Below are 26,282 nucleotides of genomic sequence, written 5' to 3'. Positions count from 1 at the left end.
GTATAGCCAAAATCTCAAGTAAATCTAGTCAGTATTGTACGGATCTGGGCTCATAGTCCGAGAAAATTGCATAGCCAAAATCATACACAGCCCAAACCCCCCCCCCCCATCCCCCGTGTGTACGTACCTTCAGTCATCTCCTACTCTGACAAGCAGAACACAGCAATGTCCAGCATTCAGCAGGTATATGCACATATAGAACAGCGGCCTGCTGAAAGTCCTGCGCGTCATCTACATTCTGCACAAATCCATATATCAATAACCAAGATCACGCTATGGGGGTGATTCAGTACCGGTCGCTGCTTAGCGAGTGGTTTAACGCTGCCTGGCCGAACGCCCCCCCCCCCCCCCCCCCCCATGCACTGATACCATTGGTAACAGAGGAGGGGATGTAAGCAAACCCATCTCATCGAATGCGGCCGAAGGTCACTAACCATCAAACAATTTCTCTCCCCCTGCCGAAGACGCGTTCCCAGGGGAATGCCCAGCATTTCACTCTGCTCCAGCCCTTTCCTGAATTTGCCCCTATATCATTTGTCGGGGAGCTGACCTTGTATTGTTGGCACATTGTATAGTGTGTACCCAGCTTTAGTGGCAGATACAAGGGCACCTGCAGAGGTCCAAGCCTCAATAGGTCGGGGGTGTTGTGGCGGAATTAGGGGGACCTACGCCTTATGGTTGCTCGATGTATAGATTACACATAGAAGATAGCTGGGTGTACATGAAACACAAATACTACACAAAATGTAATAAGGATTTTATTCATCGTTCAAGGTTTGTAATAGGGGATAATGACACCGGCCAATCCGTGTACTTCCCTGAAATAACATCACTTGTGGGCACAATGATGTCACAGAGGGGTGGTCTCATTCAGCTGTCATCCTCCTCTTCCGAGAGCTGGTCGCTGGGAATAACACGCAGATTGTTGGCTCTCACACTGGTGATGCTGGGACAGTTACTCAGCAAGTCAGAGACTCCCTGCAGAGTGACCCCGGAACCATCCAGACTAAGCTGCACGACCGCTGTCTGTTTCAGGAAGCGTAAACCTGGGAAACAGGAAAGTAATCAGCAAATGAACGAGACCAGGGGAGCAAAGACTATAGAAGGGACACAAATGGGTTAACTCCAAGTGACCAGTAACTGGGTGTAACTACTGGATTGCCGTCCTGCGGACAAGGTGTCGATAACGGAGATATTCTAAAAAAATTAGATGATTCATCCTTGTGGCATGTAATCATGATTTAGTTATGCATTGCACATAAGATGGTCTTATTAATATGCGAACCCCTAAGGTATATGGGGGAGGCACCGATTGGTTGGAGAGGACAGGGTGGAATTACCCATGCGGTATTGTGTGTGGAATTGGAATAAGAGGCACCAGTTTGGCCTAACATCTGTATGCCGATCCCACAGCAATAGGAGAGGCTCCGGCCCTGTGTAACGCTGCACATCTACCTGTATCTGACAGCTGTAACATCTGTATGCTGATCCCATAGCAATAGGAGAGGGTCCAGCCCTGTGTAACGCTGCACATCTACATGTATCTGATGGCTGTAAACTCTGTATACTGATACCATAGCAATAGGAGAGGCTCCGGCCCTGTGTAATGCTGCACATCTACATGTATCTGACGGCTGTAACATCTGTATGCTGATCCCATAGCAATAGGAGAGGCTCCGGCCCTGTGTAACGCTGCACATCTACATGTATCTGATGGCTGTAAACTCTGTATACTGATCCCATAGCAATAGGAGAGGCTCCGGCCCTGTGTAACGCTGCACATCTACCTGTATCTGACAGCTGTAACATCTGTATGCTGATCCCACAGCAATAGGAGAGGCTCCGGCCCTGTGTAACGCTGCACATCTACCTGTATCTGACAGCTGTAACATCTGTATGCCGATCCCACAGCAATAGGAGAGGGTCCAGCCCTGTGTAACGCTGCACATCTACCTGTATCTGACAGCTGTAACATCTGTATGCTGATCCCACAGCAATAGGAGAGGCTCCGGCCCTGTGTAACGCTGCACATCTACATGTATCTGACAGCTGTAACATCTGTATGCTGATCCCATAGCAATAGGAGAGGCTCCGGCCCTGTGTAATGCTGCACATCTACCTGTATCTGACGGCTGTAACATCTGTATGCTGATCCCACAGCAATAGGAGAGGCTCCGGCCCTGTGTAACGCTGCACATCTACCTGTATCTGACAGCTGTAACATCTGTATGCTGATCCCATAGCAATAGGAGAGGCTCCAGCCCTGTGTAACGCTGCACATCTACCTGTATCTGACGGCTGTAAACTCTGTATACTGATCCCATAGCAATAGGAGAGGCTCCGGCCCTGTGTAACGCTGCACATCTACATGTATCTGACTGCTGTAACATCTGTATGCTGATCCCATAGCAATAGGAGAGGGTCCAGCCCTGTGTAACGCTGCACATCTACCTGTATCTGACGGCTGTAACATCTGTATGCTGATCCCACAGCAATAGGAGAGGCTCCGGCCCTGTGTAACGCTGCACATCTACCTGTATCCGACTGCTGTAACATCTGTATGCTGATCCCACAGCAATAGGAGAGGCTCCGGCCCTGTGTAATGCTGCACATCTACATGTATCTGACAGCTGTAACATCTGTATGCCGATCCCATAGCAAAAGGAGAGGCTCCGGCCCTGTGTAACGCTGCACATCTACCTGTATCTGACTGCTGTAACATCTGTATGCTGATCCCATAGCTATAGGAGAGGCTCCGGCCCTGTGTAACGCTGCACATCTACCTGTATCTGACAGCTGTAACATCTGTATGCTGATCCCATAGCAATAGGAGAGGGTCCAGCCCTGTGTAATGCTGCAAATCTACCTGTATCTGACGGCTGTAACATCTGTATGCTGATCCCACAGCAATAGGAGAGGCTCCGGCCCTGTGTAACGCTGCACAACTACCTGTATCTGACAGCTGTAACATCTGTATGCCGATCCCACAGCAATAGGAGAGGCTCCGGCCCTGTGTAACGCTGCACATCTACCTGTATCTGACAGCTGTAACATCTGTATGCTGATCCCACAGCAATAGGAGAGGGTCCGGCCCTGTGTAATGCTGCACATCTACCTGTATCTGACAGCTGTAACATCTGTATGCTGATCCCATAGCAATAGGAGAGGCTCCGGTCCTGTGTAACGCTGCACATCTACATGTATCTGATGGCTGTAAACTCTGTATACTGATCCCATAGCAATAGGAGAGGGTCCAGCCCTGTGTAACGCTGCACATCTACCTGTATCCGACTGCTGTAACATCTGTATGCTGATCCCACAGCAATAGGAGAGGCTCCGGCCCTGTGTAACGCTGCACATCTACCTGTATCTGACGGCTGTAACATCTGTATGCTGATCCCACAGCAATAGGAGAGGCTCCAGCCCTGTGTAACGCTGCACATCTACCTGTATCTGACTGCTGTAACATCTGTATGCCGATCCCACAGCAATAGGAGAGGCTCCGGCCAGTGTTCCCTCTAAGCTGTGCGCACGCACACAACTCGACGAGCGTGCGCACAGACATTACTACAGAGCGCACAAAGCAGCAGTGGTCCCTTTTTGCAGTTGTGGACTCAATTAATGTGTGTTTCACCCATTAACTACATTGTGTGCTGTGTATTGAATGTTTAAATGTTTAATATCATTTTGAAGTAAAGTTAACACAAATGCTGAACGTCATTTTCCAGTTATATATAAGTGACGCACAAAAATTAAAATTTCCTTCCAAAGTTGCACAGCCAAAATCTTTTGCCGCACACAGCCTTCGTAAAATTAGAAGGAACATTGGCTCCGGCCCTGTGTAACGCTGCACATCTACCTGTATCTGACTGCTGTAACATCTGTATCCTGATCCCACAGCAATAGGAGAGGCTCCGGCCCTGTGTAACGCTGCACATCTACATGTATCTGACAGCTGTAACATCTGTATGCCGATCCCATAGCAATAGGAGAGGGTCCGGCCCTGTGTAACGCTGCACATCTACCTGTATCTGACGGCTGTAACATCTGTATCCTGATCCCACAGCAATAGGAGAGGCTCCGGCCCTGTGTAATGCTGCACATCTACCTGTATCCGACGGCTGTAACATCTGTATGCTGATTCCATAGCAATAGGAGAGGCTCCAGCCCTGTGTAACGCTGCACATCTACCTGTATCTGACAGCTGTAACATCTGTATGCTGGTCCCACAGCAATAGGAGAGGATCCGGCCCTGTGTAATGCTGCACATCTACCTGTATCCGACGGCTGTAACATCTGTATGCTGATCCCACAGCAATAGGAGAGGCTCCAGCCCTGTGTAACGCTGCACATCTACCTGTATCTGACAGCTGTAACATCTGTATGCTGATCCCACAGCAATAGGAGAGGATCCGGCCCTGTGTAATGCTGCACATCTACCTGTATCTGACGGCTGTAACATCTGTATGCTGCTCCCATAGCAATAGGAGAGGCTCCGGTCCTGTGTAACGCTGCACATCTACCTGTATCCGACTGCTGTAACATCTGTATGCTGATCCACAGCAATAGGAGAGGGTCCAGCCCTGTGTAACGCTGCACATCTACCTGTATCTGACAGCTGTAACATCTGTATGCTGATCCCACAGCAATAGGAGAGGATCCGGCCCTGTGTAATGCTGCACATCTACCTGTATCTGACGGCTGTAACATCTGTATGCTGCTCCCATAGCAATAGGAGAGGCTCCGGTCCTGTGTAACGCTGCACATCTACCTGTATCCGACTGCTGTAACATCTGTATGCTGATCCCATAGCAATAGGAGAGGCTCCGGTCCTGTGTAACGCTGCACATCTACCTGTATCCGACTGCTGTAACATCTGTATGCTGATCCCATAGCAATAGGAGAGGCTCCGGCCCTGTGTAACGCTGCACATCTACCTGTATCCGACTGCTGTAACATCTGTATGCTGATCCCACAGCAATAGGAGAGGGTCCAGCCCTGTGTAACGCTGCACATCTACCTGTATCTGACAGCTGTAACATCTGTATGCTGATCCCATAGCAATAGGAGAGGGTCCAGCCCTGTGTAACGCTGCACATCTACCTGTATCTGACAGCTGTAACATCTGTATGCTGATCCCATAGCAATAGGAGAGGGTCCAGCCCTGTGTAACGCTGCACATCTACCTGTATCTGACAGCTGTAACATCTGTATGCTGATCCCACAGCAATAGGAGAGGATCCAGCCCTGTGTAATGCTGCACATCTACCTGTATCCGACGGCTGTAACATCTGTATGCTGATCCCACAGCAATAGGAGAGGATCCGGCCCTGTGTAATGCTGCACATCTACCTGTATCTGACGGCTGTAACATCTGTATGCTGCTCCCATAGCAATAGGAGAGGCTCCGGTCCTGTGTAACGCTGCACATCTACCTGTATCCGACTGCTGTAACATCTGTATGCTGATCCCACAGCAATAGGAGAGGGTCCAGCCCTGTGTAACGCTGCACATCTACCTGTATCTGACAGCTGTAATCTCTGTATGCTGATCCCATAGCAATAGGAGAGGGTCCAGCCCTGTGTAACGCTGCACATCTACCTGTATCTGACAGCTGTAACATCTGTATGCTGATCCCACAGCAATAGGAGAGGATCCGGCCCTGTGTAATGCTGCACATCTACATGTATCTGACAGCTGTAACATCTGTATGCCGATCCCACAGCAATAGGAGAGGCTCCGGCCCTGTGTAATGCTGCACATCCACCTGTATCCGACGGCTGTAACATCTGTATGCCGATCCCACAGCAATAGGAGAGGCTCCGGTCCTGTGTAACGCTGCACATCTACCTGTATCGGACGGCTGTAACATCTGTATGCTGATCCCACAGCAATAGGAGAGGATCCGGCCCTGTGTAATGCTGCACATCTACATGTATCTGACAGCTGTAACATCTGTATGCTGATCCCACAGCAATAGGAGAGGATCCAGCCCTGTGTAATGCTGCACATCTACCTATACCTGACTGCTGTAACATCTGTATGCTGATCCCATAGCAATAGGAGAGGGTCCAGCCCTGTGTAATGCTGCACATCTACCTATACCTGACTGCTGTAACATCTGTATGCTGATCCCATAGCAATAGGAGAGGGTCCAGCCCTGTGTAACGCTGCACATCTGCCTGTATCTGACGGCTGTAACATCTGTATGCTGATCCCACAGCAATAGGAGAGGGTCCAGCCCTGTGTAACGCTGCACATCTACCTGTATCTGACGGCTGTAACATCTGTATGCTGATCCCATCCCATCCTTGCCTCAATACAACCTCTTCATCTTGTGACCATTTGGAATACTGCAATAATCCCGTTCTCCGCCTGTACTGGGTAAAGGATCCAGCATCTCCAAGCACCGCCCTCTGCCAGTGACCACTGTAGAGGCCTGGTCAGTGACCAGTGGGGGAGTAGCCGACACCAGTCAGGTGTGTCAGCAGTGTGTCGATGCATACACCCTAGCAGGTAGTGCCAGCGTGTGGGCCTGAGGAGGTAGCTGGTTCCAGACACCCCATGGCAGCAATATCCCGCTAACTGCATAGTGGGTGGAGTCAGTAACAGGGAATCCCCTATTGCCCAAGTCCCGTCAGACCAGAATCCTCCATCTGTGGACCCAAAGGGCGTAGCCAGAGCCTAGGGCAGGCGTCCGGTGACAGTTATACACATTCTGTACTCCCCCTCTGATCCCTACACACATTCTGTACTCAGCCTCTGATCCCTACACAAATTCTGTACTCCCCCCTCTCATCCCTACACAAATTCTGTACTCCCCCTCTGATTCCTACACACATTCTGTACTCAGCCTCTGATCCCTACACAAATTCTGTACTCCCCCCTCTCATCCCTACACAAATTCTGTACTCCCCCCTCTGATCCCTACACGCATTCTGTACTCAGCCTCTGATCCCTACACAAATTCTGTACTCCCCCCTCTCATCCCTACACAAATTCTGTACTCCCCCCTCTGATCCCTACACGCATTCTGTACTCAGCCTCTGATCCCTACACAAATTCTGTACTCCCCCCTCTGATCCCTACACGCATTCTGTACTCACCCGCTGATCCCTACATGCATTCTGTACTCAGCCTCTGATCCCTACACAAATTCTGTACCCCCCCCCCTCTGATCCCTACACACATTCTGTACTCCCCCCCTCTGATCCCTACACACATTCTGTACTCCCCTCTCTGATCCCTACACACATTCTGTACTCCCCCCTCTGATCCCTACACACATTCTGTACTCCCCCTCTGATCCCTACACGCATTCTGTACTCACCCGCTGATCCCTACACAAATTCTGTACTCCCCCCTCTGATCCCTACACACATTCTGTACTCCCCCCTCTGATCCCTACACGCATTCTGTACTCCCCCCTCTGATCCCTACACAAATTCTGTACTCCCCCTCTGTTCCCTACACACATTCTGTACTCAGCCTCTGATCCATACACACATTCTGTACTCAGCCTCTGATCCCTACACAAATTCTGTACTCCCCCCTCTGATCCCTACACACATTCTGTACTCCCCCCTCTGATCCCTACACGCATTCTGTACTCCCCCCTCTGATCCCTACACGCATTCTGTACTCCCCCCTCTGATCCCTACACACATTCTGTACTCCCCCCTCTGATCCCTACACGCATTCTGTACTCCTCCCTCTGATCCCTACACGCATTCTGTACTCCCCCCTCTGATCCCTACACACATTCTGTACTCCCCCCTCTGATCCCTACACACATTCTGTACTCCCCCCTCTGATCCCTACACGCATTCTGTACTCCCCCCTCTCATCCCTACACAAATTCTGTACTCCCCCCTCTGATCCCTACACACATTCTGTACTCCCCCCTCTCCCTACACGCATTCTGTACTCCCCCCTCTGATCCCTACACACATTCTGTACTCCCCCCTCTGATCCCTACACAAATTATGTACCCCCCCCTCTGATCCCTACATGCATTATGTACTCCCCTCAGATCCCTACACATATTCTGTACTCACCCTCTGATCCCTACACGCATTCTGTACTCCCCCCTCTGATCCCTACACACATTCTGTACTCCCCCCTCTGATCCCTACACACATTCTGTACTCCCCCCTCTGATCCCTACACGCATTCTGTACTCCCCCTCTGATCCCTACATACATTCTGTACTCCCCCCTCTGATCCCTACACGCATTCTGTACTCCCCCCCTCTGATCCCTACACGCATTCTGTACTCCCCCTTCTGATCCCTACACAAATTCTGTACTCCCCCCTCTAATCCTTACACGCATTATGTACTCCCCCCCTGATCCCTACACGCATTCTGTACTCCCCCCTCTGATCCCTACACGCATTCTGTACTCCCTCCTCTGATCCCTACACAAATTCTGTACTCCCGCCTCTGATCCCTACACGCATTATGTACTCCCCCCCTGATCCCTACACGCATTCTGTACTCCCCCCTCTGATCCCTACACACATTCTGTACTCCCTCCTCTGATCCCTACACAAATTCTGTACTCCCCCCCTCTGATCCCTACACGCATTCTGTACTCAGCCTCTGATCCCTACACAAATTCTGTACTCCCCCTGATCCCTACACACATTCTGTACTCCCCCCTCTGATCCCTACATGCATTCTGTACTCACCCGCTGATCCTTACACGTATTCTGTACTCCCCCCCTCTGATCCCTACATGTATTCTGTACTCTCCCCTCTGATCCCTACACGTATTCTGTACTCTCCCCTGATCCCTACATGCATTCTGTACTCCCCCAATCTGATCCCTACACGCATTCTTTACTCCCCCCTCTGATCCCTACATGCATTCTTTACTCCCCCCTCTGATCCCTACATGCATTCTGTACTCACCCGCTGATCCTTACACATATTCTGTACTCACCCTCTGATCCCTACACGCATTCTGTACTCCCCCCTCTGATCCCTACACGCATTCTGTACTCCCCCCTCTGATCCCTACACGCATTCTGTACTCCCCCCTCTGATCCCTACACGCATTCTGTACTCACCCTCTGATCCCTACATACATTCTGTACTCAGCCTCTGATCCCTACAAAAATTCTGTACTCCACCCGCTTATCCCTACAAAAATTCTGTACTCCCCCCCTCTGATCCCTACACGCATTCTGTACTCAGCCTCTGATCCCTACACACATTCTGTACTCAGCCTCTGATCCCTACACGCATTCGGTACTCAGCCCGCTGATCCCTACACGCATTCTGTACTCCCCCCCTCTGATCCCTACACGCATTCTGTACTCACCCGCTGATCCCTACATGCATTCTGTACTCACCCGCTGATCCCTACACACATTCTGTACTCCCCCCTCTCATCCCTACACGCATTCTGTACTCCCCCCCTCTGATCCCTACACGTATTCTGTACTCAGCCTCTGATCCCTACACACATTCTGTACTCCACCCTCTGATCCCTACATGCATACTGTACTCCACCCTCTGATCCCTACACGAATTCTGTACTCCCCCCTCTGATCCCTACACGCATTCTGTACTCCCCCCTCTGATCCCTACACGCATTCTGTACTCAGCCTCTGATCCCTACACGTATTCGGTACTCCACCCTCTGATCCCTACATGCATACTGTACTCCACCCTCTGATCCCTACACGGATTCTGTACTCCCCCCCCCCCCCGCTGATCCCTACACGTATTCTGTACTCACCCCCTCTGATCCCTACACGCATTCTGTACTCAGCCTCTGATCCCTACACACATTCTGTACTCAGCCTCTGATCCCTACACGTATTCTGTACTCAGCCTCTGATAACTATACACATTCTGTACTCCACCCTCTGATCCCTACATGCATACTGTACTCCACCCTCTGATCCCTACACGAATTCTGTACTCCCCCCCCCCCCCCGCTGATCCCTACACGTATTCTGTACTCACCCTTGTTGGTTACATGCGTCCGACTCAAATTAATCTTGAGAAGACTTTTGCAGTTCCGGACACCGAGCTTCAGGACGTTATCACCGACATTGGTATCGGACAGGCCGAGGACCTGCACAAGAGACACGTGTATCCGTGTGACGCGGCGTTACCAGGGTAAGAGACAGAGTGTAGTATAGGGTAATACCTGGGCTGCACTGCACTTTACAGTGATTTATGGGTGGATTAGGACTCAGATAAGCTGCAGTTTTCTATTCATTACATATAAATCCCCTTGTTCTGGTAGTTTCAGCGCTATTCCGTATATCTATATATCTGCTATGCCAGTGGGTTGGTAACGCTGTGCCTACACACCCTGGGGCATAGCAGGTTGACGGTCCAGGACAAAGTGCTAGGCACAACCAGTGCTAGTGGCAGCCTATCCTATACAGGAGGACAGTTAGGAGCGCAGCGGTCTCAGAATGACCGGTAGCAGAAATACTGATCCAGGAAAGGATCTCTATGCTATGCACTACATGCCTTATAAAGGGAGGATATGGAATAAAAGTGACTGAACCTGCAGGTGTGGAAGGTGGGGGATACATTGGGACACCCCTCTGCTGGTCACTTTAGTACGGTCCAGGCTTAACTCCTCCAAGAGCTTCAGTCCCTGTAGATGGAGAAGTCCGAAGTCTGACACTGATGTATTACACAGTGATAGAACTCGCAGCCTACAGAATATAGAAATATCTATTTTATTCATTATCCTAAGACATTGGTACAGTACATCTGCTTAGCCAGCCGTGGAACCACTACAACATATATAGACTACATTGTCAATACAACTATAGTACTTCTAGAGTCCTGAGAATATTTGCGTTGATTTTACGGGCAGGAGACACTGCACACGCACACACACACGCACACACACAAATATATATTATTTATTTACATCTTTAAATTCACTTTTTTTACATATAAATAGATAGTGAGTGCAGAGCCCCTGTGATATAACAGTGGAGACTTTGTTTTTGTATTGATCAATGCGTTTAAGGCAGCAGCCCCCTTCCCGGGACCTGACTTTTCCGCAGGTCCTTCTCTATTACCGTATTTATCACAGGCCTCAAACACTAGAGGATATAGCTCAGAAAGGGGCTTCTGAATGATAATATTGTCTAGCGTGTTTTGGACCAGACTTTAGCACTAGTGACACCCAAATTTGCGTTGCATATGAGTCAATATTTCAGAGGCGGTCTTCCTCAGCTGCTGGGACCTCTGTTTGGCACAGAGGGTCCTGGCATCATCCTACAGTGGTTAGGTAAGTGGGGTCTTCCATAGCTTTATCTAATGGCGTCTTGACACAATACGAGACTTCTAATATGCTCCACACCCTTACATCCAGGTGCAATGGAGGCCATGACTGTTCCGTGGCCATTCCAGCTGGCTTGTGACCGTTTCTGTGCTCGCTCCGGACTGGTCTCGCAGTTTACGTTAAGCAATCTACGGCCTCTGCTCGTGGAAGAGCCTTGGACTCTAACTCTTCACTTGGATCTGCTTTTGCAGGGTCCGTTTGTTTATCTAGATGTATGGGTGCCTGACAGCTTTGTCGGTGCTGTGTAGGCATAGCTTCCGTCGGTAGTTATTACGGTACTTATATGTTAGTTGGGTGCCCACTAAGCTATTTGCTTAGTTTTCCGTGTCCGTTCGCCACACTATATAAAATCAACTCCATGCCGACATGGGTAGTGGGGTTATGAGCGTACTAACTATAGTGGGCGCCCAACTGACATATAAGTACCGGTATTACGTTTTGAGCATGAGCCGTAGATTCCAACATATAGGATTTGGAGGCTGTATGTCATCTAGTGGGAGAAACATGGTCTATTTCGTTTCCCACGAACCGCTTAATTCGCTTTCTTCAGACTGGTTTTGAAGCTGGACTACGTCTGGGTTTCTTTATAGGGCAGGTGTTAGGCTTGTTTTTATTTTTTTACTCGGGTTCAGGCATTTTTTTTAGAGTGTCCTTAGGATTTAGTCACCTTCCAGCTCCTTGGCATCTAAATCGCTTCAGCATTTTTTCGAGATCACTTGTTTTAGTCCTAGTGTCTGCCGAACTTAAAATACCGGTCTCACCAGACAGTGTGGCTGTTGGCCCTGGCATGGGCGAGTTTCTGTTTCCATTATCTGATCCCTCGGGGCAGTGTTCCATCCTGTAAGGAAACAGGGGTACACCAACAGGTGTCACTTCGTGCTCACAGTTACTAGTCTTGTTATAATTATGGAACCGGAGTAAACACCGTACTCTAGCTGTATTTAATAAAAGGGTACTGGTTTCCTAGCACGGCGCCCATCTCGTTGATTGTATGCCTTAACTTTAAGGTACTTAAGGCATACAATCAACGCGATGGACCAGATTTTCTGTCAATCACCAGCTAATTTGCCGGTGAAAGAGAAAAATCGCATTGATCGCGTCCATTAATAAGGGGCCGCGATGTGACCGACGCGATCAACGCGATTTTTCCATAGACTTTAATGTTAAATTATTTTTAAAATGAAAATCGGGTGGATCGCGTCGGTCGCGGGCCATTATAATGCCCGCGACCCAGAAGCCCGCGAGAACCCAGAAGCCGGAGCCGAGTGTCCTGGATAAGGCTGACCACAGCAATAGGGCGGCCGGGGACCCGCTGACGGCGTGGGTACTATTACAAACCTCTCCTCACACTGATTGGATTACAAAAACGGATCCCGGAGTATAAGTATATCTCTTTTCAATTACTATGAATCTCAAAGCTTACTAACATCTGAAAGCTTGAAATGTTATGGGTAAATGACTGACTACTAATATTTGGCTGGGAATCAGCAGCTCGTTTTGCAGTGGAGTATAACTGTTGGAAGTGAATTAAAATCTACACCCAAAGTTTAATAGTGTCTCATACAAGACTGTCAATTGATCCCTGCTTTACAGAGACTTAACACCTTGCATGCCTAACAAAGTTTAAAACCTGCAGCATATTAACCTCTGCTTTCTATCCGCATTCTAAGTGTGAAAGATTGAAAAAGTGTGGCTATTAACCTTTCAATCACCACATGGTGCCAAAATAATATTCCAAGCACACCAAAAAGTGCAAAAAGCATGCTCAGTGGAATTTGTTTTTTCTACATGATATATTTTTATATGTAAATTTCACCGGCCGGTGCTTTCGCTTTTTATGAAATTCTTTTTATGAATAAATAAAATTATATTGATTTTTATTGTAACAAGTATCCCGAGTATCCCTTTGCGCCATCTACCCTGTGTTCTTTGTCTACACACACAATCAGTGTGGTTTATATCTAAAATTGAATGCGCATAAACAGCCCTCATTGAAAAAAACACACGTTCTATTTGTTTGGACATTTATAGCCCCCAATAGGAATTCTACTGGGATCCAACCGGTAGATGTATTTCATATGAAAAAGGATCTTTAATTATGGTCGGGTTCACAATCCAGTGATAGTAATTTTGGTGCACCAACTAGTGTGATTTTATTAACTGTATTGTATATGTGTATTGTCTGTTGTTTTACTAAATTGTTATTTTTCTTGTTCACCTTTGAGCTCTCCGCTACAGTATGTGCTGTACTGGCAGGCCGTACATCCTCCCGGAGTTCATTTTGGTTTTATTGCATACTTCGCATGAAGCTTCCGCCAGGATTCTTACTGTGGGCATTAACTGCGGTCACCATTGCCTGTTATATGGCCTAAATACGGATGTCTGTAATGTTGTATAATTCTGGGGCAGGAATATGAATGTAGTGATAAACAAAGGTAAAAATAGAGTTTTCCTGTTTTTTTTTTATTTTTATTTTTTACATTTTCCTTTTTAAAGCATTCTAATAAGCTTTCAGGTAGTGCTTGACATATACTGTAGGTGCACCAACTACACGGACCGCACTGGAACATACTGTAGGTGCACTAACTACATGGAACATACTGTAGGTGCACCAACTACACGGACTGCACCGGAACATACTGTAAGTGCACCAACTACACGGACCGCACCGGATCATACTGTAGGTGCACCAACTACACGGACCGCACCGGAGCGTACTGTAGGTACACCAACTACACGGACTGCACCGGAACATACTGTAGGTGCACCAACTACACGGACCGCACCGGATCATACTGTAGGTGCACCAACTACACGGACCGCACCGGAGCGTACTGTAGGTACACCAACTACACGGACTGCACCAGAACATACTGTAGGTGCACCAACTACACGGACCGCACCGGAGCATACTGTAGGTGCACCAACTACACGGACCGCACCAGAACATACTGTAGGTGCACCAACTACATGGAACATACTGTAGGTGCACCAACTACACGGACCGCACCGGAACATACTGTAGGTGCACCAACTACACGGACCGCACCGGAACATACTGTAGGTGCACCAACTACACGGACCGCACCGGAACATACTGTAGGTGCACCAACTACACGGAACATACTGTAGGTGCACCAACTACACGGAACATACTGCAGGTGCACCAACTACACGGAACATACTGCAGGTGCACCAACTATACGGACCGCACCGGAACATACTGTAGGTACACTAACTACATGGACTGCACCGGAACATACTGTAGGTGCACCAACTACACGGACCGCACCGGAACATACTGTAGGTGCACCAACTACACGGACCGCACCGGAACATACTGTAGGTGCACCAACTACACGGACCGCACCGGAACACACCGTAGGTGCACCAACTACACGGACCGCACCGGAACACACCGTAGGTGCACCAACTACACGGACCGCACCGGAGCATACTGTAGGTGCACCAACTACACGGACCGCACCGGATCATACTGTAGGTGCACCAACTACACGGACCGCACCGGAGCGTACTGTAGGTACACCAACTACACGGACTGCACCGGAACATACTGTAGGTGCACTAACTACATGGAACATACTGTAGGTGCACCAACTACACGGACTGCACCGGAACATACTGTAAGTGCACCAACTACACGGACCGCACCGGATCATACTGTAGGTGCACCAACTACACGGACCGCACCGGAGCGTACTGTAGGTACACCAACTACACGGACTGCACCGGAACATACTGTAGGTGCACCAACTACACGGACCGCACCGGATCATACTGTAGGTGCACCAACTACACGGACCGCACCGGAGCGTACTGTAGGTACACCAACTACACGGACTGCACCGGAACATACTGTAGGTGCACCAACTACACGGACCGCACCGGAGCATACTGTAGGTGCACCAACTACACGGACCGCACCAGAACATACTGTAGGTGCACCAACTACACGGAACATACTGTAGGTGCACCAACTACACGGACCGCACCGGAACATACTGTAGGTGCACCAACTACACGGACCGCACCGGAACATACTGTAGGTGCACCAACTACACGGACCGCACCGGAACATACTGTAGGTGCACCAACTACACGGAACATACTGTAGGTGCACCAACTACACGGAACATACTGCAGGTGCACCAACTACACGGAACATACTGCAGGTGCACCAACTATACGGACCGCACCGGAACATACTGTAGGTACACTAACTACACGGACTGCACCGGAACATACTGTAGGTGCACCAACTACACGGACCGCACCGGAACATACTGTAGGTGCACCAACTACACGGACCGCACCGGAACATACTGTAGGTGCACCAACTACACGGACCGCACCGGAACACACCGTAGGTGCACCAACTACACGGACCGCACCGGAACACACCGTAGGTGCACCAACTACACGGACCGCACCGGAGCATACTGTAGGTGCACCAACTACACGGACCGCACCAGAACATACTGTAGGTGCACCAACTACACGGAACATACTGTAGGTGCACCAACTACACGGACCGCACCGGAACATACTGTAGGTGCACCAACTACACGGAACGCACCGGAACATACTGTAGGTGCACCAACTACACGGACCGCACCGGAACATACTGTAGGTGCACCAACTACACGGAACATACTGCAGGTGCACCAACTACACGGAACATACTGCAGGTGCACCAACTATACGGACCGCACCGGAACATACTGTAGGTACACTAACTACACGGACTGCACCGGAACATACTGTAGGTGCACCAACTACACGGACCGCACCAGAACATACTGTAGGTGCACCAACTACACGGAACATACTGTAGGTGCACCAACTACACGGACCGCACCGGAACATACTGTAGGTGCACCAACTACACGGACCGCACCGGAACATACTGTAGGTGCACCAACTACACGGACCGCACCGGAACATACTGTAGGTGCACCAACTACACGGAACATACTGTAGGTGCACCAACTACACGGAACATACTGCAGGTGCACCAACTACACGGAACATACTGCAGGTGCACCAACTATACGGACCGCACCGGAACATACTGTAGGTACACTAACTACACGGACTGCACCGGAACATACTGTAGGTGCACCAACTACACGGACCGCACCGGAACATACTGTAGGTGCACCAACTACACGGACCGCACCGGAACATACTGTAGGTGCACCAACTACACGGACCGCACCGGAACACACCGTAGGTGCACCAACTACACGGACCGCACCGGAACACACCGTAGGTGCACCAACTACACGGACCGCACCGGAGCATACTGTAGGTGCACCAACTACACGGACCGCACCAGAACATACTGTAGGTGCACCAACTACACGGAACATACTGTAGGTGCACCAACTACACGGACCGCACCGGAACATACTGTAGGTGCACCAACTACACGGAACGCACCGGAACATACTGTAGGTGCACCAACTACACGGACCGCACCGGAACATACTGTAGGTGCACCAACTACACGGAACATACTGCAGGTGCACCAACTACACGGAACATACTGCAGGTGCACCAACTATACGGACCGCACCGGAACATACTGTAGGTACACTAACTACACGGACTGCACCGGAACATACTGTAGGTGCACCAACTACACGGACCGCACCAGAACATACTGTAGGTGCACCAACTACACGGAACATACTGTAGGTGCACCAACTACACGGACCGCACCGGAACATACTGTAGGTGCACCAACTACACGGACCGCACCGGAACATACTGTAGGTGCACCAACTACACGGATCGCACCGGAACATACTGTAGGTGCACCAACTACACGGAACATACTGTAGGTGCACCAACTACACGGAACATACTGCAGGTGCACCAACTACACGGAACATACTGCAGGTGCACCAACTATACGGACCGCACCGGAACATACTGTAGGTACACTAACTACACGGACTGCACCGGAACATACTGTAGGTGCACCAACTACACGGACCGCACCGGAACATACTGTAGGTGCACCAACTACACGGACCGCACCGGAACATACTGTAGGTGCACCAACTACACGGACCGCACCGGAACACACCGTAGGTGCACCAACTACACGGACCGCACCGGAACACACCGTAGGTGCACCAACTACACGGACCGCACCGGAGCATACTGTAGGTGCACCAACTACACGGACCGCACCAGAACATACTGTAGGTGCACCAACTACACGGAACATACTGTAGGTGCACCAACTACACGGACCGCACCGGAACATACTGTAGGTGCACCAACTACACGGAACGCACCGGAACATACTGTAGGTGCACCAACTACACGGACCGCACCGGAACATACTGTAGGTGCACCAACTACACGGAACATACTGCAGGTGCACCAACTACACGGAACATACTGCAGGTGCACCAACTATACGGACCGCACCGGAACATACTGTAGGTACACTAACTACACGGACTGCACCGGAACATACTGTAGGTGCACCAACTACACGGACCGCACCGGAACATACTGTAGGTGCACCAACTACACGGACCGCACCGGAACATACTGTAGGTGCACCAACTACACGGACCGCACCGGAACACACCGTAGGTGCACCAACTACACGGACCGCACCGGAACACACCGTAGGTGCACCAACTACACGGACCGCACCGGAGCATACTGTAGGTGCACCAACTACACGGACCGCACCAGAACATACTGTAGGTGCACCAACTACACGGAACATACTGTAGGTGCACCAACTACACGGACCGCACCGGAACATACTGTAGGTGCACCAACTACACGGAACGCACCGGAACATACTGTAGGTGCACCAACTACACGGACCGCACCGGAACATACTGTAGGTGCACCAACTACACGGAACATACTGTAGGTGCACCAACTACACGGAACATACTGCAGGTGCACCAACTACACGGAACATACTGCAGGTGCACCAACTATACGGACCGCACCGGAACATACTGTAGGTACACTAACTACACGGACTGCACCGGAACATACTGTAGGTGCACCAACTACACGGACCGCACCGGAACATACTGTAGGTGCACCAACTACACGGACCGCACCGGAACATACTGTAGGTGCACCAACTACACGGACCGCACCGGAACACACCGTAGGTGCACCAACTACACGGACCGCACCGGAACACACCGTAGGTGCACCAACTACACGGACCGCACCGGAACATACTGTAGGTGCACCAACTACATGGACCGCACCAGAACATACTGTAGGTGCACTAATTGCACAGACTGCATCGGAGCATACTGTAGGTAACCAACTAGACAGACCGCACTGGAGCATACTGTAGGTGCAATAACTACACGGACCGCACTGGAGCATACTGTAGGTAACCAAGTAGACAGACCGCACCGGAGCATACTGTAGGTGCACCAACTACACGGACCGCACCGGAACATACTGTAGGTGCACCAACTACATGGACTGCACCGGAACATACCGTAGGTGCACCAACTACACTGACCGCACCGGAACATACTGTAGGTGCACCAACTACACGGACTGCACCGGAACATACCGTAGGTGCACCAACTACACAGACCGCGCCGGAACATACTGTAGGTGCACCAACTAAATGGACCGCACCGGAACAAACTGTAGGTGCACCAATTGCACAGACTGCACCGGAGCATACTGTAGGTAACCAACTAGACAGACCGCACTGGAGCATACTGTAGGTGCAATAACTACACAAACCGCACAGGAGCATACTGTAGGTGCCCCAACTACATGGACAGCACTGGAGCATACTGTAGGTAATCAACTAGACAGACCGCACTGGAACATACTGTAGGTGCAATAACTATACGGACCGCACCGGAGCATACTGTAGGTGCACCAACTACATGGACCGCACCGAAACATACTGTAGGTGCACCAACTACACGGACCGCACCGGAACATACTGTAGGTGCACCAACTACACGGACCACACCGGAACATACTGTAGGTGCACCAACTACACGGAACATACTGTAGGTGCACCAACTACACGGAACATACTGCAGGTGCACCAACTACACGGAACATACTGCAGGTGCACCAACTATACGGACCGCACCGGAACATACTGTAGGTACACTAACTACACGGACTGCACCGGAACATACTGTAGGTGCACCAACTACACGGACCGCACAGTAACATACTGTAGGTGCACCAACTACACGGACCGCACCGGAACATACTGTAGGTGCACCAACTACACGGACCGCACCGGAACACACCGTAGGCGCACCAACTACACGGACCGCACCGGAACACACCGTAGGTGCACCAACTACACGGACTGCACCGGAGCATACTGTAGGTGCACCAACTACACGGACCGCACCAGAACATACTGTAGGTGCACCAACTACACGGAACATACTGTAGGTGCACCAACTACATGGACCGCACCGGAACATACTGTAGGTGCACCAACTACACGGACCGCACCGGAACATACTGTAGGTGCACCAACTACACGGACCGCACCGGAACATACTGTAGGTGCACCAACTACACGGAACATACTGTAGGTGCACCAACTACACGGAACATACTGCAGGTGCACCAACTACACGGAACATACTGCAGGTGCACCAACTATACGGACCGCACCGGAACATACTGTAGGTACACTAACTACACGGACTGCACCGGAACATACTGTAGGTGCACCAACTACACGGACCGCACCGGAACATACTGTAGGTGCACCAACTACTACACGGACCGCACCGGAACATACTGTAGGTGCACCAACTACACGGACCGCACCGGAACACACCGTAGGTGCACCAACTACACGGACCGCACCGGAACACACCGTAGGTGCACCAACTACACGGACCGCACCGGAACATACTGTAGGTGCACCAACTACATGGACCGCACCAGAACATACTGTAGGTGCACTAATTGCACAGACTGCATCGGAGCATACTGTAGGTAACCAACTAGACAGACCGCACTGGAGCATACTGTAGGAGCAATAACTACACGGACCGCACTGGAGCATACTGTAGGTAACCAAGTAGACAGACCGCACCGGAGCATACTGTAGGTGCACCAACTACACGGACTGCACCGGAACATACCGTAGGTGCACCAACTACACTGACCGCACCGGAACATACTGTAGGTGCACCAACTACACGGACTGCACCGGAACATACCGTAGGTGCACCAACTACACAGACCGCGCCGGAACATACTGTAGGTGCACCAACTAAATGGACCGCACCGGAACAAACTGTAGGTGCACCAATTGCACAGACTGCACCGGAGCATACTGTAGGTAACCAACTAGACAGACCGCACTGGAGCATACTGTAGGTGCAATAACTACACAAACCGCACAGGAGCATACTGTAGGTGCCCCAACTACATGGACAGCACTGGAGCATACTGTAGGTAATCAACTAGACAGACCGCACTGGAGCATACTGTAGGTGCAATAACTATACGGACCGCACTGGAACACAAATGCACACATTGTCCTTAAACAAACAGGTTCCTTGAACATGGTCATTTAGTGAAGAGTACACTCACCTTGTCAGCTCGGAGATATGTTGTACACCCCTGTCTGTAATGTGAGTGTGATCTGTCAGGTCTAACTCTAAGAGACCCGGTAGATGGGAGAGATATGCAAGACCTCCATCTGACAGACTGTGCCTTCCAGGAAGAACCAAGCGGGTGAGAGACAGACCTGCAAGATAACATAAGACAGATCAGAGAGGCAGCCTTGTCTAACTGATGTGAGGTCTGAACAAGACTACTTACTGGAGAGGAGTTCTAGCACTCGATTGGAGTTGAGAGACTGCACACCAGACATTGTAAGTGTTGAGAGTGCTGATATTGAGGTGATGGCCTGAAGAGACTGTTCAGTAACTTGTGTATTGTCTATATGTAAGGTAGTAAGCTGTTTCAGTCCACAGAGAGAAGAGACATCAGAGACCTAAAATCAGAGACATCAGAGTAAGAACCACACAGATGGTGCCAATAGATCGATCCCTTGATATCATATTGTCCCAGATGTTTCCAATTACTCGCAGATGGATCCTCTGACATTTCTATATTGCACCTAATGGTCTGTCCCTGCAGTGACGGCAATGGGGAGAGTATTGTGGGGTGTGGGGGCAATAGGAGAGTATTGAGGGGGAGAGTATTGCAGGATGAGGGCAATGGAGAGAGTATCGTGGGTTAGGGGCAATGAGGAGAGTATTGCAAGGGGCAATGGGGAAAGTATTGCGGGGTGGGAGCAATGGGGAAAGAATTGCGGGAGGCAATAGGGAGAGTATTGTGGAGTGGGGGCAATTGGGAGAGTATTGCGGGGGGCAGCGGGGAAAGTATTGTGGGGAAAGGGAGCTATGGGGTGAGTATTGCACGGGGTGTGTCACGTTTCGTGAAGCACCAGCTGGAGTGTAACGGAGGCTGGGTGCTTTGATGTAGGGTTGTTGCATTAATGACAGAAGGGAGTAAGGCAATTGAATAAAAATAAACCTTATTTAATGAAGATACTGCGGTACAGAAGATGAATAATGACACAATGATAAAACTGTAGTTATTGGTAACTGATAAAGTCAATAATATATAATGCTTATTGAAGAGCTTGAAGATGATTGGTAATTGAATAATTGGACAACTGAAAGGTTGGATGAATGGTTGAAGAATTAGATGATTGAATAAGGATTGGATGATTGAATAAAGAATTGGATGATTGGAAGAATGATGATGGCTGGATGAAGGATTGGATGATTGAATGAAGAATTGGATGATTGAATGAAGGATTGGATGATTGGATGAAGGATTGGATGACTGGATGAATGATTGGATGGTGAAGTCCGAAAGAAGCTGTGCTGAATAAGATCGTAGCTGCAAACCAGGGATGACCACAGAGAATAACCGTCAGGAATAAGGAGAAAGATATTACCCCTTTGGGGGGTTAACCTTGTCCAGTCCGTATAGGCGGCAGCAGGTTCCTTGATGGATGGTTCAGGCAGTGTGAAGATCAGCAGGATACCGGAGGGGAACTTCACCAGAGGCGCAAGAACTGCAGTGGTAACTACAGACAACCAGGGAGAGTCAATGATGCGTGCGGATAGACATCATTGTACTGACTGCCGGTCTTGCCTGGCAAGTCAGTATTTGAAGGGGAAGCTGCGTCGTGATTGGCTGACACTTGAATGGAGCTACGCAGCATAGGATGAAGGATCCTAAAAGATGGCCACCGCCAGAGATGGCGACAGGAACCAGCCGGCAGTAACTGTGCGCTGATGCGCTGCAGCCGGCGTGTCCAGCCAGAGGCCTAACCTGACACGGACCCATCATGGCGGCTCAGGTCCCACGCCATCCAGACCCCACACGGCACAGAGTCACACACCACCGCTGTCACCTTGCACACTACCAGCATGAGGATTGCTAGCGGAGGTGAGCGCCATAACAGGAGATACCCTGTCAGTGGACCCAGGGCTAGACATAGCACAGAGGGAACGGGTAGCAGACATGGTGGTCGTGACAGGGTGGGGGCAATGGGGAGAGTATTGCGGGGGGCAATAGGGAGAGCATTGTGGGGGGCAATGGGGAGAGTATTGCGGGGGGGCAATGGGGAGAGAATTGCGGGGGAAATGGGGAGAGTATTGCAGGTTGGGGGCAATGGGGAGAGTATTGCGGATTGCGGGCAATGGGGAGAGTATTGCGGGTTGGGGGCAATGGGGAGAGTATTGCGAGGTGCGGCAATGGGGAAAGTATTGCTTGGTGGGGACAATGGGGAGAGTATTGCGGGGGCAATGGCGAAAGTATTGCGGGGGCAGTATGGAAAGAATTGGAGGGTGGCAGCAATGGGGAGACCATTTTAGTGAAGCAAGTAAAAGAAAAACAGCCATCAGTGCGAAGATAAAGAGGAAGAAACACAATTGAGGAAGCAGTGGTCAGGGGCAATCGTGGGGACATCTCCCCTTATCATATGATAAGGTGAGATGACAGGTGCACACAGGGAGGTGGGAGGCAGAAGCACGCTTGGTGAGGCAATGTTCAGAGGTACATATAGGGAGGGGAGATAATAAGTGCATGTGGGAAGGATCTCATGGGGTGGGAGTCAGAGGCACTCTTGGGGAGGCAGGGTGCAGAGGTAGTCATGGGGTGGGGGCCAGAGGAACTCTTGGGGAGGCAGGGTGCAGAGGTAGTCATGGGGTGGGGGCCAGAGGAACTCTTGGGGAGGCAGGGTGCAGAGGTAGTCATGGGGCGGGGATCAGAGGCACTATTGGGGAGGCAGGGTGCAGAAGTACTCATGGGGTGTGGGTCAGAGGCATCCAAGGGGAGGCAGGGTGCAGAGGTAGTCATGGGGTGGGGGTGTCAGAGGCACCCTTGGAGAGGCAGGGTGCCGAGGTAGTCATGGGGTGGGGGTCAGAGGCACCCTTGGGGAGGAAGGGTACAGAGGAAATCATGGGGTGGGAGTCAGAGGCACCCTTGGGGAGGCAGGGTGCAGAAGTACTCATGGGGTGGGGGTCAGAGGCACTCTTGGGGAGGCAGGGTGCAGAGGTACTCATGGGGTGTGGGTCAGAGGCACCCTTGGGGAGGCAGGGTGCAGAGGAAATCATGGGGTGGGGGTCAGAGGCACCCTTGGGGAGGCAGGGTGCAGAAGTACTCATGGGGTGGGGGTCAGAGGCACCCGTGGGGAGGAAGGGTACAGAGGCACTTGTGGGAAAGAGACTTTCCTAGATTACGGATAACTCATGGAAGCAGATGAAGGTGGAGCATTAAAGAAAGATGGTTGCAGGGACATATGTGAATGATGAGCTGTAATGATTTCCTGAAGCGTTCTATGAAAGCACCGCTCCTGCAGTACCACCTAAACCTTCCCCGTTAAATGCTGTATAAAAAAACTGCATCAAAAACCATCCAGCGCTTCTCGAGATTAGCACGAATAGTCAGATGCGTAATACAGATGTAGCGCCTCTCAGCCAGCTCAGGGAATCGCTAAATCCCCTGAGCTGGCGAAGGCTGGCGGAGAGAAGCTGCATCTGAAGGGGTCACGCGAGCGTCTCACATGCACGCGCATCCCTTTCAACTGGAGGTGGGGAGTGGATACCCTGCCCGTCTCCGCTTTAGGGAGACGGTGGGGTGCAGGCAGCTAGTGGAAAGCGGCAGGGCGAGGCGTCTCGTGCGCACGCCCCCTACTGATGGATGGTAAGCAGCAGTGATTGGCGATAGAATCACCAGGAGCAGCTCTAATGAGATCTGCTTCATCTGTATAGGTATTTAAGTGCCTCCAGCCACCATCCATCTGCACTAAAGAGGGGACTGCCATATTCGCAGTTCCTGCGCATGGTGAGGATCTGCAGGTTCACATTGATCGTGGCGTAGCGTTAACAATGGGGGGGGGGGGCATTTGACATAATTAACCATCAGGGTCGGTTTACAATTAAAAATCGAGTCTGGGGGGCATTTAACATTGGGTCCAATGTAAAATCGGGTCTCAGGGACCATTTTTGCATTGGGTCCAATGTAAAAACCGGGTCGGTAGCGTCGCATGCCCTTATAATGGCATGCGATGCGACCGATTTTTAAATTGTATTAAAAATGTCTTTAAAGCCCGAAAATCGGGTCGGTCAGGTCCCATTGCATACCTTAAGTCAGAGGCGGATTGGCCCACCGGGAAACCGGGCCGTTTCCCGGTGGGCCGGACCAGATGTCACTCTGGCTGGGCCGCTTACCTTGGTTAGAAGCGGCCGCAGCCCAGCCTGGTCACAAACGGCAGGCATTGCCCAAAACAAATATGGGCGCCGCATATATTAAATGCACATATACGGCGGCCATATTTGTTTTGGGCTATGCTGCTGTCGGAGGGAGAAGATCATGGCGCTGACGTGAAACAAACAGCCAGCTAGAGACCGGCAGCGCCATGAGGAGAGGGAGCAGTTCCGCCTGTGGCTATTTCAAATAGCGCGCCTGCCCTGCTCGCCGTCCACCAGCCAATCAGGAGCAGCAGCTCCTAATTGGCTGCCGGACTGCGAGCAGGGCAGGGCAGGCGCGATATTTGAATAGCCGCAAGTGGCGTCTTTGCAGCGCTCTGGCTGCCACTACCTATCCCCCCGTACCGCGATCTCCCCAGAGCCGCAGCCTTGCTGGGTGTCAGTGGCGTCACAATGTGGGTACAGGGGGTGCGGCAATTAGCCGCACTCACACCGCACCCCACCTCCGGCTGCTGTGTGGACTCGGCCCATGCCCCCGCTGGCCGGGCTCCAGCAATCACTGCCAATGAAAGCCCGGCTTGCTGCCCTGCACGCACCTGTCACTCACTGAGCAGGGGGAACAGGCAGGGCCACCATCAGGGCGGACTGGGGGTGCAGTTGTGTGACACAGAGGGGGGGCGGTGCTGCTCTACCGCAAACTGCCAGCCACGGACACTATGGCCGTCGGCACCAATCTCTGATGAAAGGGCCTCTAACAACATGCCACCTGCTTATCACAACCAACAGTGAAGTCAGGGCCCCTGTTCTTTCACCAGCGCCGGGTCACCCGCCACTCGCCAAAAAAAAGCCCCCTCTGGTGTCACCATCTGGAGACTGGTACAATAAAGTTAATTGTACAGCGCGACGGCTGTATGAGGAGCTTCTTCTGCACACAGCGACAGCGTGGGAAAGAGACAGCAACACACACAAGAAAGGTGGAAGGTAATTACAGAATAGCTTAGAGGGGCAGAATGGTTCTGGGGCTTGCACTGTGTGCAGGCTGCTGTAGTCATTTCATTGCCTGCTGATTTTGTGTGTGCACTGCGGGCTATACCCTTACTATAAAAACCTGGCACAAGAGATCATTTATTATATACCAAGAGTCATATAAAATAGTTTTTGTTGTGGTGCGAAATATTTATTTACTGAA

General features: G+C 50.9%; 1 protein-coding gene across 1 annotated transcript in view; it reads right to left on the bottom strand.

Moving 5' to 3' along the window:
* Positions 1-742: 742 nt before the first annotated feature.
* The window catches only part of LOC146079844 (uncharacterized), a 267,124-nt gene continuing 241,584 nt past the window's right edge, over positions 743-26,282 (bottom strand). The window contains exons 12-16 of the mRNA XM_083186483.1: positions 21,183-21,357; positions 20,952-21,108; positions 10,533-10,686; positions 9,977-10,088; positions 743-1,046 (exon numbers count right to left, since the gene is read on the bottom strand). Coding sequence (XP_083042609.1) covers positions 871-1,046; positions 9,977-10,088; positions 10,533-10,686; positions 20,952-21,108; positions 21,183-21,357 — 774 coding nt within the window. The 3' untranslated portion in view covers positions 743-870. The remainder of the gene's footprint in view (positions 1,047-9,976; positions 10,089-10,532; positions 10,687-20,951; positions 21,109-21,182; positions 21,358-26,282) is intronic.

This window comes from Crinia signifera, chromosome 5 (assembly GCF_055691185.1).
Source record: "Crinia signifera chromosome 5, ASM5569118v1, whole genome shotgun sequence".
In the NCBI taxonomy this organism is placed as follows: domain Eukaryota; kingdom Metazoa; phylum Chordata; class Amphibia; order Anura; family Myobatrachidae; genus Crinia; species Crinia signifera.
Note: the sequence above shows the minus strand (reverse complement) of the source record. Positions and strands in the feature narration are given on the sequence as shown.